This window comes from Mustela lutreola, chromosome 7, assembly GCF_030435805.1.
Source record: "Mustela lutreola isolate mMusLut2 chromosome 7, mMusLut2.pri, whole genome shotgun sequence".
In the NCBI taxonomy this organism is placed as follows: Eukaryota; Metazoa; Chordata; class Mammalia; order Carnivora; family Mustelidae; genus Mustela; species Mustela lutreola.
Genome location: NC_081296.1, coordinates 6773608 through 6786020, shown reverse-complemented (window position 1 = coordinate 6786020; position 12413 = coordinate 6773608). Strand labels below are relative to the sequence as shown.

The window sequence follows — 12413 nt, the reverse complement described above, 5'->3', positions numbered from 1 at the left end:
GAGAAAAATGGTATCTCTCTACTTGGAAAATGGCAAGCACATCCCTCCAGCACATATATCCCAATCCCAGAGGAGAAAAAGCTCCCCCCGAATCTAAGACCATAACCTGCATGAAGAGCTCCTGAAGCCCGGCCCAGCATCCTCTCAGCATCTAGGCTTCTCTTCCAATCAGTTTTTAACAAGTGCATCGAAGGCCAAACTAGACTGTGGTGTGGAAACACACAGGTCTTCTATTGGCAGCTGAGCCTAATAAAGATCATAAAAACACCCAAGGCTATGTTTTGCAAACATGATGCAAGGCTAGATCTTAATACAAGCATCTGGGGTGGGGGTGGGGGGTCAAAGCAAATCAACCAATATTTGAGGATCTACACCCCCTTCAGGGATTCTGGGTTCCGAGGGCGTGCCGACCTACTTCAAAAAGTTTCCAGGAGGAAGCCACCCAGATGCAAACAGTATTATGTCAGACCCAGACTGAAGTACCGATGTTATGTCAGACCCAGACTGAAGTACCGATGGTGTACTTGCCAACCCCTTATGGGGAAGAAAATCAGGATGAAGCACTGTTTCCTCAGCAATGTGGGTGGTGCCTAGGGCTCTCCACCATCCAGTCAGCGGCCTACTACGTATAGTGGGGAGGAATCTAGCCCTCGCCCTTCAGGATAATTGATGTGAAATGAGTATAAATCCTTCCCAAGGTACTGCGAGACAGACAGACAGACACGCTGTCAATGGGATGTTGTTGTAATCGAACACACTCACTGTCACTGAAGAGGGTAGGACGTTAGCTCTTCAGAAAGGAGTCGCTGCGGAAGTAGAATTTGAGCCAAGATGAGAAGACTGAGTGAACTAGCCAAGGCAGAAGGAAAGGCAGCGTTCTAGACGGACCAGCTGGTGAGCGAATGTTAACTCAGCACCTACTATGTTCTCCTGTCATCAGTGTTCGAGACACCATGGTAAACAAGGCAAAGTCCCGGACTGCAAAAGAGTTGACAGGAGTACCTGGCTGGCTCAGTCAGTAAGCACATGACTCCTGATCTCAGGGTTTTAAGTTCAAGCCCCATGTTTGGTGTAGAGATTACTGAGAAATAAAGTCCTTAAAAACAAGTTTATAATCTAGGTGGGAAAGCTAGACAACCATCATGAACAGACAATACTTAAGAATTTCAAGTAGTAAAATGTATCATGAGGAAAATCAGTCAGAGCAACAGCACAGGGACAGTTCAGGGGAATGTGTATCTACTCGGGCTAAGGTCTGAGGTTTCCCTAAGGTCAAAGGTGGTCTGTCTCAGGTCTCGTTTAACTCGGTATCGGAATAATATAAAGGAGGAAGCCACATACAGATTCGGGGGAAAGGATTCTGATCAATGGAACAGTAAACACAAAGGCTTAAAAGAGAAATGAGCCTGGCCAGTGCATATGAAAGGGCGAGAATGACGGGAGAGGATGGCAGGAGACCAGGTCAGGCACAGATAGAGGCAGCAGTGGGTGCTGTTTTCTCTCCTTCCTGACCTTCCTCGGAAGTTACATGGGATCATGAGACTGAATTTGAGACAATGAGGAGTGAAAATGCCGGTTCCACTTCACGGCCAAAGCTTTCAAGATGGGGGTGTTCTCCCTGCCCATGCTTTTTTCTGTCTGCCAGCAAGATAGATAATAACAGACAATCACAGATATCGAATATACATTGTGTCCATCATGATGAAGATAATATTTCAGGTCACAGGCCTGGGTCAGCTCTCTCAGCTCTCCTGTAACAAGAGTCAAACTCCTCCACCGTCCTTAGCCAGTCCCACGCAGCCCGGCTGGCGGGCCGCACACCGCCCACCCCCCCATCCGCTTTTTCCTGGGGCTCTACCTGCCTCGAATGCCCTCTCCTCTGCACTACTCAAATGCTACCCATTCTTCACAGCCCAGATCAAACTCTCCCCATCAAGACTTTCCTAACGCTATTCAATGGGAGGTAATCTTTCCATGTTTTGGATTTGCATAGTGATTATTTTCTAGATCTCTAGCTCAGAAAAGGCAAAATCACATTTTGCTGTATGCTATCCAGAATTTTCTGTGTCTTAACTCTTAAATTTCACATATGTGTCCCTTGAGTCTCCAATTAGATCATAGTTTCCTTAAGAAAAATCACATCTCACTCTGTATGTCAATGACCCAACTATAATGTTGCACAATGCCATGCTTTTTTTTTTTTTTTTTTTTAACGAGGTTGTAAGTAGAGATGACCTTTAGGAATATATCACTATAATAAAGCAGCACTCTTAAGAGACAGACTTATCCAATTTGGTACAAAGTGCCACTTTACAATAACAGCCCACCCGGCAGTGAGGCTGACTGACACTGCGTAACCGTCTGTAGGCGGCACAGCCCGCCCACGGGCGCACTTACCGATATCAATGTCGGTAAAGCCCTCTGCGCTGATCGCATCCATCGTGCTTTTGTCTATCGTGTCGAGACAAAGACTAGCTAGCTGAGGTTCATCAAACAATCGAGCCTAAACATACAAAAAGATAGTTATTTTATTTTCATAGTTATTTTACTTTCAGACCATACATATTCAAAGTTAACTCTGCAAACAGTTATAGTTATAACTGCTAATCATGTAAAACACCTATCTTAAATACCATTATAATGTGTACCTATTTTTAAAACTTTCCATTCTGTAGCCAGAAATGAAAAGCCAAAAGCACAAATGCCTTGCTTAGACAACAAGTTCACATTACCACTGGCAACCTTGTTACTTTTCTTTTCATATGCTCCTATATATACATACTGCCTGGTTCTTATACTTATTTTGATCATTACCAAACACTCTAGGTTAGATGAGGCAGACAGAATCATCCCATTTTCCAGATGTGGATCAAAAGGTATACTGACTTGCCTAACATGATCTAACTAGTTATACTGTAAAGTCATTATTTAAATCCGAGTTTTAGGATATTTTCACCAAATGGTAGCAACTATCAAGCATACCAGTACAAACAGATTTTTTCCCCTTCCATTTCCATCTTGACTGTGGAGAGAGAATGAAGTACAAGAGTTTCAGAGCATGCAAACTCTGGGTGCCTGAGGGAAAAGCAGGCCCAACAACAGAAAAGCATATAGTCCCAGGACCGAATCCTACACAAGAGCGAGCTACAGCCACGTACAATGATATGAACAAATCCTACAAACACTGACAAACAAAAGAAGCCCCAGCATAAATTGAGCAGAACTACACTATAGGATTCCAAAAAAAGCTATCTGGGCTTTAAGAAGTCATAAGTCAAGCTGATAATGTGGTTAATCAGGGTGCATATTATAATTAACAAAAAAAAAAGTTTGGGGCACCTGGGTGGCTCAGTTAGTTAAGTGTCTTTTGGCTCAGCTCATAATACAGGGTCGTGAGATCCAGCCCCACACTGGGCTCTGTGCTGAGCATGGAGCCTGCTTAAAATCCTTTATCTCTTGGGGTGCCTGGGTGGCTCAGTGGGTTAAGCCTCTGCCTTCGGCTCAGGTCATGATCTTGGGGTCCTGGGATCGAGCCCCGCATCGGGCTCTCTGCTTGGTGGGGAGCCTGCTTCCCCTTCTCTCTCTGCCTGCCTCTCTGCCTGCTTGTGGTATCTTTCTCTCTGTCAAATAAATAAATAAATTATATTTTTAAAAAAAATCCTCTCTCTCTCTCTTCCCCCTATCCTGGGTTCCTTACTCTTTAAAATAATATAAAATAAAATAAAAACAAAAGCAAAAGAACACAAAAATAAAAATATGTTTAGGGGCACCTGGGTGGCTCAGTAGGTTAAAGCCTCTGCCTTCAGCTCAGGTCATGATCCCAGGGTCCTGGGATCGAGCCCCGCATCAGGCTCTCTGCTCAGCAGGGAGCCTGCTTCCTCCTTTCTCTCTGCCTACTTGTGATCTCTCTCTCTGTCAAATAAATAAGTATAATCTTAAAAAAAAAAAAAAACAAACAACAACAAATTTAAAAGTCAGTCGTGGAGGAAAGGGGCAGAAAATCCAAACTCAAATGAGATTTAAAAACCATTGACAGGCTGGGGTGCCTGGGTGGCTCAGTGGGTTAAAGCCTCTGACTTCGGCTGAGGTCATGGTCCCAGGGTCTTGGGATCGAGCCCCACATCAGGTTCTCTGCTCAGCAGGGAGCCTGCTTCCCTCTCTCTCTACCTGCTTCTCTGCCTACTTGTGATCTCTGTCTGTCAAATAAATAAATAAAATCTTTTAAAAAAATAAAAAAATAAAAAAAAATAAAAATAAAAACCATTGACAGGGGCACCTGGGTGGCTCAGTGGGTTAAAGCCTCTGCCTTCGGCTTAGGTCATGATCCCAGGATCCTGGGATCGAGCCCTGCATTGGGCTCTCTGCTCAGTGGAGAGCCTGCTTCCCCCTCTGTCTCTGCCTGCCTCTCTGCCTACTTGTGATCTCTGTCTGTCAAATAAATAAATAATATCAAAAAATAAATAAATAAAAACCATTGACACTGGGGGACCTATGTGGCTCAGTTGGTTAAGTGTCTGCCTTGAAGTAAGGTCATGATCCTGGAGTCCCAGGATCAAGCCCCACATTTGGGGTGGGGGGGGAGGGTTTCCTGCTCAGCAGGGAATCTGCTTCTCCTTCTGGCCCTCACCCCGCTCATGCTTTCTCTCTAATAAATAAAATCTTAAAAAAAAAAAAAAATGCTGAAAAAAGATGTGATGATAATAGGTATGCTGATGACCAAGCTTTCAGCCTGGCCTAGGGTCAGATCTATTTACATTTAACAGTATGGACAAACACAAAGCACACAGAAATATTCACCCCGGGTCAGGTAGAATCCTGCTGACAATACTGCCAATTAACTAAGCATTACCTGACATGGCTGATGAGTCTTCATTTATTTATAAAGTAAAATCCATTTTCTTTTTTTTTTTTTAATTTATTTATTTGTCAGAGAGAGCGAGCGAGCACATGCAGAGTTCCAGGAAGAGACAGAGAGAGAAGCAGGCTCCCCGTTGAGCAGGGAGCCCGATATGCGACTCGATCCCAGGACGCCGGGATCATGACCTGAGCTGAAGGCAGCTGCTTAACCAACCCAGGCGTCCTGTAAAATCCATTTTCAAGGGATTCAGTAACTCAGATGCCACAGAATAATAAACGTCCCTAAACTCAACCATTATCTTGTGTTTTATGGGGGAAAGTAGAGACCAATGAAAGCAGTGGATTAAATTTAAAATATATATATGGGACCACCAGAGTGGCTCAATCAGTTAAGAGCCCGACTCCTGATTTTGGCTCAGGTTACAATCTCAGGGTCATAAGATCGAGCCCCACATCAGGCTAGGCATGTGGTGGGGAGTCTCCCTGAGAGTCTCACCCTCCATCTCCCTGTGCCACCCCTCCTGCTCGCTCATTCTCTCTAAAATAAAATCTTTATTAAAAAAATAAAAGATAGGGGCGCCTGGGTGGCTCAGTGGGATAAAGCCTCTGCCTTCGGCTCAGGTCATGATCCCAGGATCCTGGGATCGAGCCCCGCATCGGGCTCTCTGCTCAGTGGAGAGCCTGTTTCCCCCTCTCTCCCTGCCTGCCTCTCTGCCTGCTTGTATCTGTCAAATAAATAAATAAAATCTTAAAAAAAAAAAAAAGATACATAATACATGATATATATTTACATATATAAAATATGTATGTTAAGTCAGTAGAATATTTCTTAAAATTATAGAATACTCGAACATGTCTGAAAATGCTATTCCTAGATTATATATTGGCCTTGTATTAATTTGCTTAGTCAAATTTTCCACAAAAAAAAAAAAAAATCTGATCTAGGAGGATAAAATTAACTCTATTTCTTGTAATTTTCTCTTAGATTTTTTAAATTTAGAAATACTTTCAAAAAAAAAAGAAATATTTCAAATTTACAGAAAAGCTGCAAGTGAAAAGAACACCCATACACCTTTACCCAGATTTACCCATCTAAATATTACTTGTCTTGTTCCATCATCTGCACTCTCTCTACACACACAGACACATTTCATATCTATACATATTTGTATTTATACATACATATATAAATGGGATAATAATGTGTAAGAAAACAGGCAATGTATAGTGTCTGCATGTGTACTTGAGGCAAACTGTTCAGGAATAAATGACACACATCCCTGCCCTTACCCTTAAATACTTCAGTATGTATTTCCTAAGAATAAGAATATTCTCCTATATAACCCATAGTGATTAACTTTGGTAAATAACCGTGTAATATTTTTATCTACTATATTTCAATTTTGCCAACAGACCTTTTTTTGAGAGTGAGTGAGCGCACATGCATGTGCAGGGGAGCAGGGGGCAGGGGGACAGAGGGAGAGGGAGAAAGACACTGAAGCAGACCTCAAGCCGACTGCGGAGCTGGCCCAGGGCTCAATCTCATGAACCTGAGATCATGACCTGAGCAGAAACCAAGAGGTGGTCACTTAACTAACTGCACCACACATGGGCCCCAAACTACTGTTTTTTTATAACACTTTTCCTTCCGGAAGAGGATCCAGTCTAGGATCATAGTTCATGCATTTTTAAAATATGGAAACTAGTACATTTTTATCAAATGAAATTCTAATATCAGGAAGTATTTTAACGGGCCAACTCAACTATATTTTTAGTTAGTGTTTACGTAAAAACTTGTGTTTCAGTCTTTGGTAAAAATTGTTTTTATTCAGAATAGCAATATTTCAGTTACTCCTCAGGTTACACAGGCAATATTAAGTTTCCTATGGGATCTATTGTTGCTACTTAGAGTAAAATACATTTTCCCAAAATTTAGTTTGGGTCTGGCATTATCTCTGAAAAAATATCAGTATGATTGCTTCACTTCATAAAAAATGTTTTCCCCTGTCTAACCCATACTGGTACAGCATACTGGCCTTTTGTGTTAGCATGAAGCTGGCACAGGTCCTCTCAAATAAATGAACATGTTCAGTTCAAATGACTCACTTGGCTGAAATAAGAAATTCACATGACACTTTGTGGGCTAAGTCACATGACGCCACCAATGAAAATGTGCAATAGTACTACTGGGTTCTCAGACCAACAGGACACTGAAAAGTTCCTTTTTGTTCTCCTAGTGACACGCGTTAACCTTTACTACTCAAAGTGTGGTTCAGAAGCACCGGGGTGCTCTGAAAGCTCGTGAGAAATCCAGACTCAGGTTTCACCTTGGACCTGAACTAGAAACTGTCCTGTGCTCACGGTTTAGTTTATTGGTTTCTGATTTTTCACTCAACTTTTAAAATAAAAGTAATTAAGTGATCCTCTCCACATACCTTAAAAGCCTTGAACATAAAAAGAATCTTAGGAATATCAACTGCCGTATTAGATTTTCATCACATACTCAGAAGAGGAAGAAATGTAGGGAGACACTGCCTCATAGTTCTATGACCTTGGTTATTTCATGTCTCTCTGCCTCTATCTCCTTAACCATAAAATGGGGACAGTAAGAAAACTCTCCCCTAGAACACCTGCGCCTCCCAAAAGTTACTGCCAAGACGGCACACGAGGGGCTGGCGCACAGGCGTCACCCAGTGCGCTCTGCTGCCGTCACGCCATCAATACGCCGCACCTTCACCACCACCGGCTGAAGGCTACGATCTTCGTTTTACCACTTGCTGTCTAACGTTAAGTAAGATACTTCCCTGAGCTTTCATTTCTTCATTGTCCAAAAGGGGATAATAGTAAATTACAGCCGAGCTGGAATGCACATAACCGTGATAATTCTATCACTTGCTGCAGTAAGTAAATGCGCTGATACATGCAAAGCAACTAGCTCAGTGCTGGGCGGACTATATACAGACATCGGTTCTGAGATTACGTCCATATGTCAGCATGTTCTTTCTTCCATAACTACACACGTCTGATGACAGAAGATGGGAAAAAAACCAACAATAAAAGGTGGCACCAGACATTCTCTATGCAACAGAACAGTTGCAAGGCCAGAAACCCTGAGCTTGGGGCTCTGGCCCCAGCTAGCCTGCAGTTCAGCAGCCCAGGTTTTAGTTTTTCCATTTGGAAAATGAAAGGGTTGAGCTAAGGGACATCTGTCAGTAGGTCCAGCACTAATACTCAATAGAATTACATATTATCAGCTTACAATTTTTTTTTCTTTGTCCTCATTTTAACTTGCTTACCCCTGTAAAGACCCTATCTCCAAATAAGATCACATTCTGTTGGAGACATAGTTCAGTCCTTAACAAATGGCTATAGGCTAGCTTATAATTTTTTTTTTAAAGATATTATTTATGTATCTCACAGAGAGACAGCGAGAAAGAGAACACGACGAACAAGGGGAGTGGAGAAGGAGAAGGAGGTTTCCCGCAGAGCAGGGAGCCCGACACGGGGCTCGGTCCTAGGACCCCAGAATCATGACCCAAGCTGAGGGCAAACAGACGCTTAACGACTGAGCCACCCAACCACCCTTATCTTGGAATTTTTAAAACAATTCATGTAAGGGTATTATAACTTTGTCTAAAGAGAAAAACAGTGATTTATTTATAGCTAAAGTATAAAGCTCAGGTTACAGGCACCTAATAAATGCCAAATAATATGGTAAAGACTGGTTAATGCTTCCATAGATGTGTTCAGTATGTGAAAATCCATCAGCCTGTGTATTTACGGGAATGTGTACTTTTCTGTATATATACTGCCATTTAGTGAAAATGTTTATATATCAGAGAAAGAGTATTTCATATAAATCTTAAATTCTAACTCCTCCAAGCTTTCCGATTAAGTCCAAAGACAGTAAATCTTAGAACTTTTCTGGACTTGCAACCTCAATCTTTATTCCAGATCCAACAAAAATTAAGACCAAAGATGTCCAGAAAACCTCATGCTATTATCATACTCTCAAATCATACCAAGAACAACAGTGGATGTTTATTCCAACTCCAACCATAAAGAACTGTATCTTTGAGTCTACTTACGTAAGGCTTCATTTCTTTACCTATATGATACTGTATGGACTTTAATTTGCTTTTCTATTATAAAAACATTATGAATCTGATATAGTTCCCTGAATGGTACTATAAAAATAATTACATATACTTTATGATCTAGAACTAATTCTCCAGGAAATATGAAATACTCATATGTAGTTATACTCAATCTTTAAAATTAGCTATTAGCTACATTTACTTACCTGAGTAAGTAACATAAAGGCATTATCTGCCCGAAGATGTTTGGTGAGAAATTCCACACAATGAGCTTCCAGGGCTGGGACTGCATATTTCTTAGCAGTATACAGAGTGGTCATAACTGTCTCCGGGCCAATTTGAACTTCATCTGAATACAGAAATCTAGAAAGCAATTGGGAATTGACAGAGATGGCCATTAATATTTTAGATAAGCAATCAATCCATCAGAGTGAAACCTCTGAGGAATATCTTAAAAGATAATGAGCAAACCCAACAACAACCTGATAGGAGACTTTGTAGGCCATAGGGCATTTGCACATACATAATCTCATTTATTCTTACTCAGGCCCGAGAGGTAGGTAGTGTCTCCATTTTACTAACAAAACTGAAGTTAAGTGAGATCTCAAGACAGACCCATCTCTCTTAAAACCAAATTTTCAGAGGTCTTTTAGCACCCCACCGCAGTTCAGGGCAGCAATGGTTTACTAACATCTCCTTCACCAAAGGATGTTCATTTAAACAAATGTACAGGTAGCTGAAGTTCACATCTCTAGATGACAAAACATTCATTTATTTCCTGATAATGGTGTCTTGTTAATCTGGGCATCTTTTAACCTTTCATTGTTATTCCCAAACTAGCACAATGAGTCTTTGGAGGAATAAAACAATTTAATAATATCATAAATGACTCATGTTGTTTTGTGTTTTTGGGTATCTAGGTTTAATTTTCTCTCAAAACACTATCAGTCTGATACTGCCTCCTCCCAGTTCGCTGCTTCTGTTAGACTGCTGGACAGATCACCTTCACAGAACTGCAAATAAGGCAGAAGATTCTCAGCGAAAGCCTGGACAGTTCTTGAGAGATCTTGCAGCTTTTGCCTATCAACTTTAGGCCTCTTTTGTGGCTCCTCAGAGACCCTGTGTGTACTGCCCAGTTCTCAACTATATACAGGAAGCCGGGAGCGGAGGGCCGTAGAGAAGGATGGCATGAAGAATAAAAATTGCATTTTAGTGAGGCGCCTGGGTGGCCTGGATGGCTCAGTCGGTTGGGTTTCTGACTCTTGATTCGAGCTCAGTCATGATCTCAGTCATGGGACTGAGCCCCACATTGGGCTCCGTGCTTAGCAGGGAGTCTGCTAAGATTCTCTCTCTCTCTCAAATAAATAAATCTTCTAAAAATTGCATCTTAGTGATACTAAAGACATCAGAGTAATTATATGTATATTGCTAGGATCCAAGTCATAAAATAAGAAAACCCATTAACATGTCTCAGAACCCTCTATTACACTGGAGTGAAGGAAGTTCTAACTCCTGTCCCCACCCTCTACTGTTCCACTTCCTCTTCTTTCATTCCTGTCTCCATTATCACCACCCAAGATGAAACCCCAGCCCATGAGAGCCTCCAGTCTGTCGCCTTAACCAAATGCCTGTGCTCCTCTAACAATATCTCTGTGCTTACAACTATCTCTAGCCGAGACTGTTCATTCTCATTCTCCTCAGCCTTCAAAGTGAGGGTTGCTGATTCTCAGGATCACACCATTTAAAAAAAATTTTCCCCCAAAACCTTTTTAGAGAGTCAAGTCAACTGGCTGTACTACCCTCATAATATTTACCTTAAAGTTACGTGCCACTTTGTGATGAGTACAGGGAATTAAAAAGCAAGTAAGGTGTCATCGCTTACAGTCAGGGGAAGGGGGATGAACAGAAAAGAGAGAGAGAAAATCAACATTTGTTGATTTGTTGATTCAACCCTCCCACAAGGCAGGCAGTGGCTATTACCCTGCACAGGGAAGGTGGGGAAACTGCCTATCAGAGAACGCGCTGCTTCTGGGCCCAGGCCTGCTTCCAGGGTGAGACTGGCAGGCCCCCCAGGTGAGGGCTGAGTGTTCTCAGGACCTCAGGCTCGGGTTTGAGCCCGTCCCATCACTGCCAGCTCTGAGACTAGAAACAAGCTATCATCGTTTCTCCTTTCTGAAAAGAGAGTGACAGCATTTCCTTCATCATGCTCTCGTGAGGATTAGTATAAACTGAAAAAAATGAAGTGTTTTAAATAGTGCCTGACAAGTACTCAGCCTCGGCAAATGTTGGCTGTTTATTTTTATGTTGCTTCATTTCTTCCTCTCTGCTGTTTCCCTCTGTTTTAGAAGATGTCCATGCCGTTGTCTTCTGGCCTTCTGTTCTCCCCAGTAACACATGTTCATGTTTCTAAGAATTCCTGCTTCTTAGTCATTCCTTTTCTCCTCCACAGCACTCTGTCTTGGTTTCATGGGTGCAAAAACGTCTTCAAGTCTCCAAGGTGGTATTAACCAGAGTGTTTCAGGTTCCCTTTTGTTCCCAGTTCCGAGGATCAGCTGCTCTTGGTCTCCGTGGTTCACATTCTCATGCCCTCATACGTTAATGATCAATGGTGGTCTCCAGTTTGGTGTTCCCGCAGCCGGTCTAGGTTTTCCTTGCTGCTGTGTAGATGGGCCTACTCTCCAGGGAAAACCACCCCCAAAGCGAACGGGCTGGCTGAGAGCTCTGTGTATGTGGGAGGCTTGTTGACTGGCACCTGGGATCCCCTAATGCCATGACTCTAGAGTCCCTAAGCTCTCCCAGGCAGTTTGTTCAATTTCTTTAAGAAGAGCCTGCCAGGAGGCTGTCACTAGCAGTTAGTCTGCAAGAGCTGGCTGAGGGTGCATCTATAAGCAAGCTTTAAGTTAACTCCCCCGGGGGCACCTGGGTGGCTCAGTCAGTTAAGCGGCTGCCTTGGGCTCAGGTCATGGTCCCAGGGTCCTGGGATCAAGTCCTGCATCAGATTCCCTGCTCAGCGGGGAGTCAGCTTCTCACTCTGACCCTCCCCCTCTGCTCAAGTGCAATCTCTTGCTTTCTCTTTCTCAAATAAATAAAATCTTGGGCGCCTGGGTGGCTCAGTGGGTTAAGCCGCTGCCTTCGGCTCAGGTCATGATCTCAGGATCCTGGGATCGAGTCCCGCATCGGGCTCTCTGCTCAGCAGGGAGCCTGCTTCCTCCTCTCTCTCTCTGCCTGCCTCTCTGCCTACTTGTAATCTCTCTCTGTCAAATAAATAAATAAATCTTTTAAAAAAATAAATAAATAAATAAATAAAATCTTTTTTTTTTTTTTTTAAGATTTTGTTTATTTGACAGAAGAGATCACAAGTAGGCAGAGAGGCAGGTGGAAAGAGAGAGGAAGGGAAGCAGGCTCCCCACTGAGAAGAGAGCCTAATGCAGGGCTTGATCCCAGGACCCCAGGATCATG

General features: G+C 42.7%; 1 protein-coding gene across 2 annotated transcripts in view; it reads right to left on the bottom strand.

Moving 5' to 3' along the window:
- Positions 1–12413, bottom strand: part of BTBD1 (BTB domain containing 1) — a 46229-nt gene that overhangs the window by 25876 nt on the left and 7940 nt on the right. For both annotated transcript variants that reach the window (XM_059179877.1, XM_059179876.1), the window contains exons 2-3: positions 9161–9317; positions 2398–2503 (exon numbers count right to left, since the gene is read on the bottom strand). In XM_059179877.1, coding sequence (XP_059035860.1) covers positions 2398–2503; positions 9161–9317 — 263 coding nt within the window. The remainder of the gene's footprint in view (positions 1–2397; positions 2504–9160; positions 9318–12413) is intronic.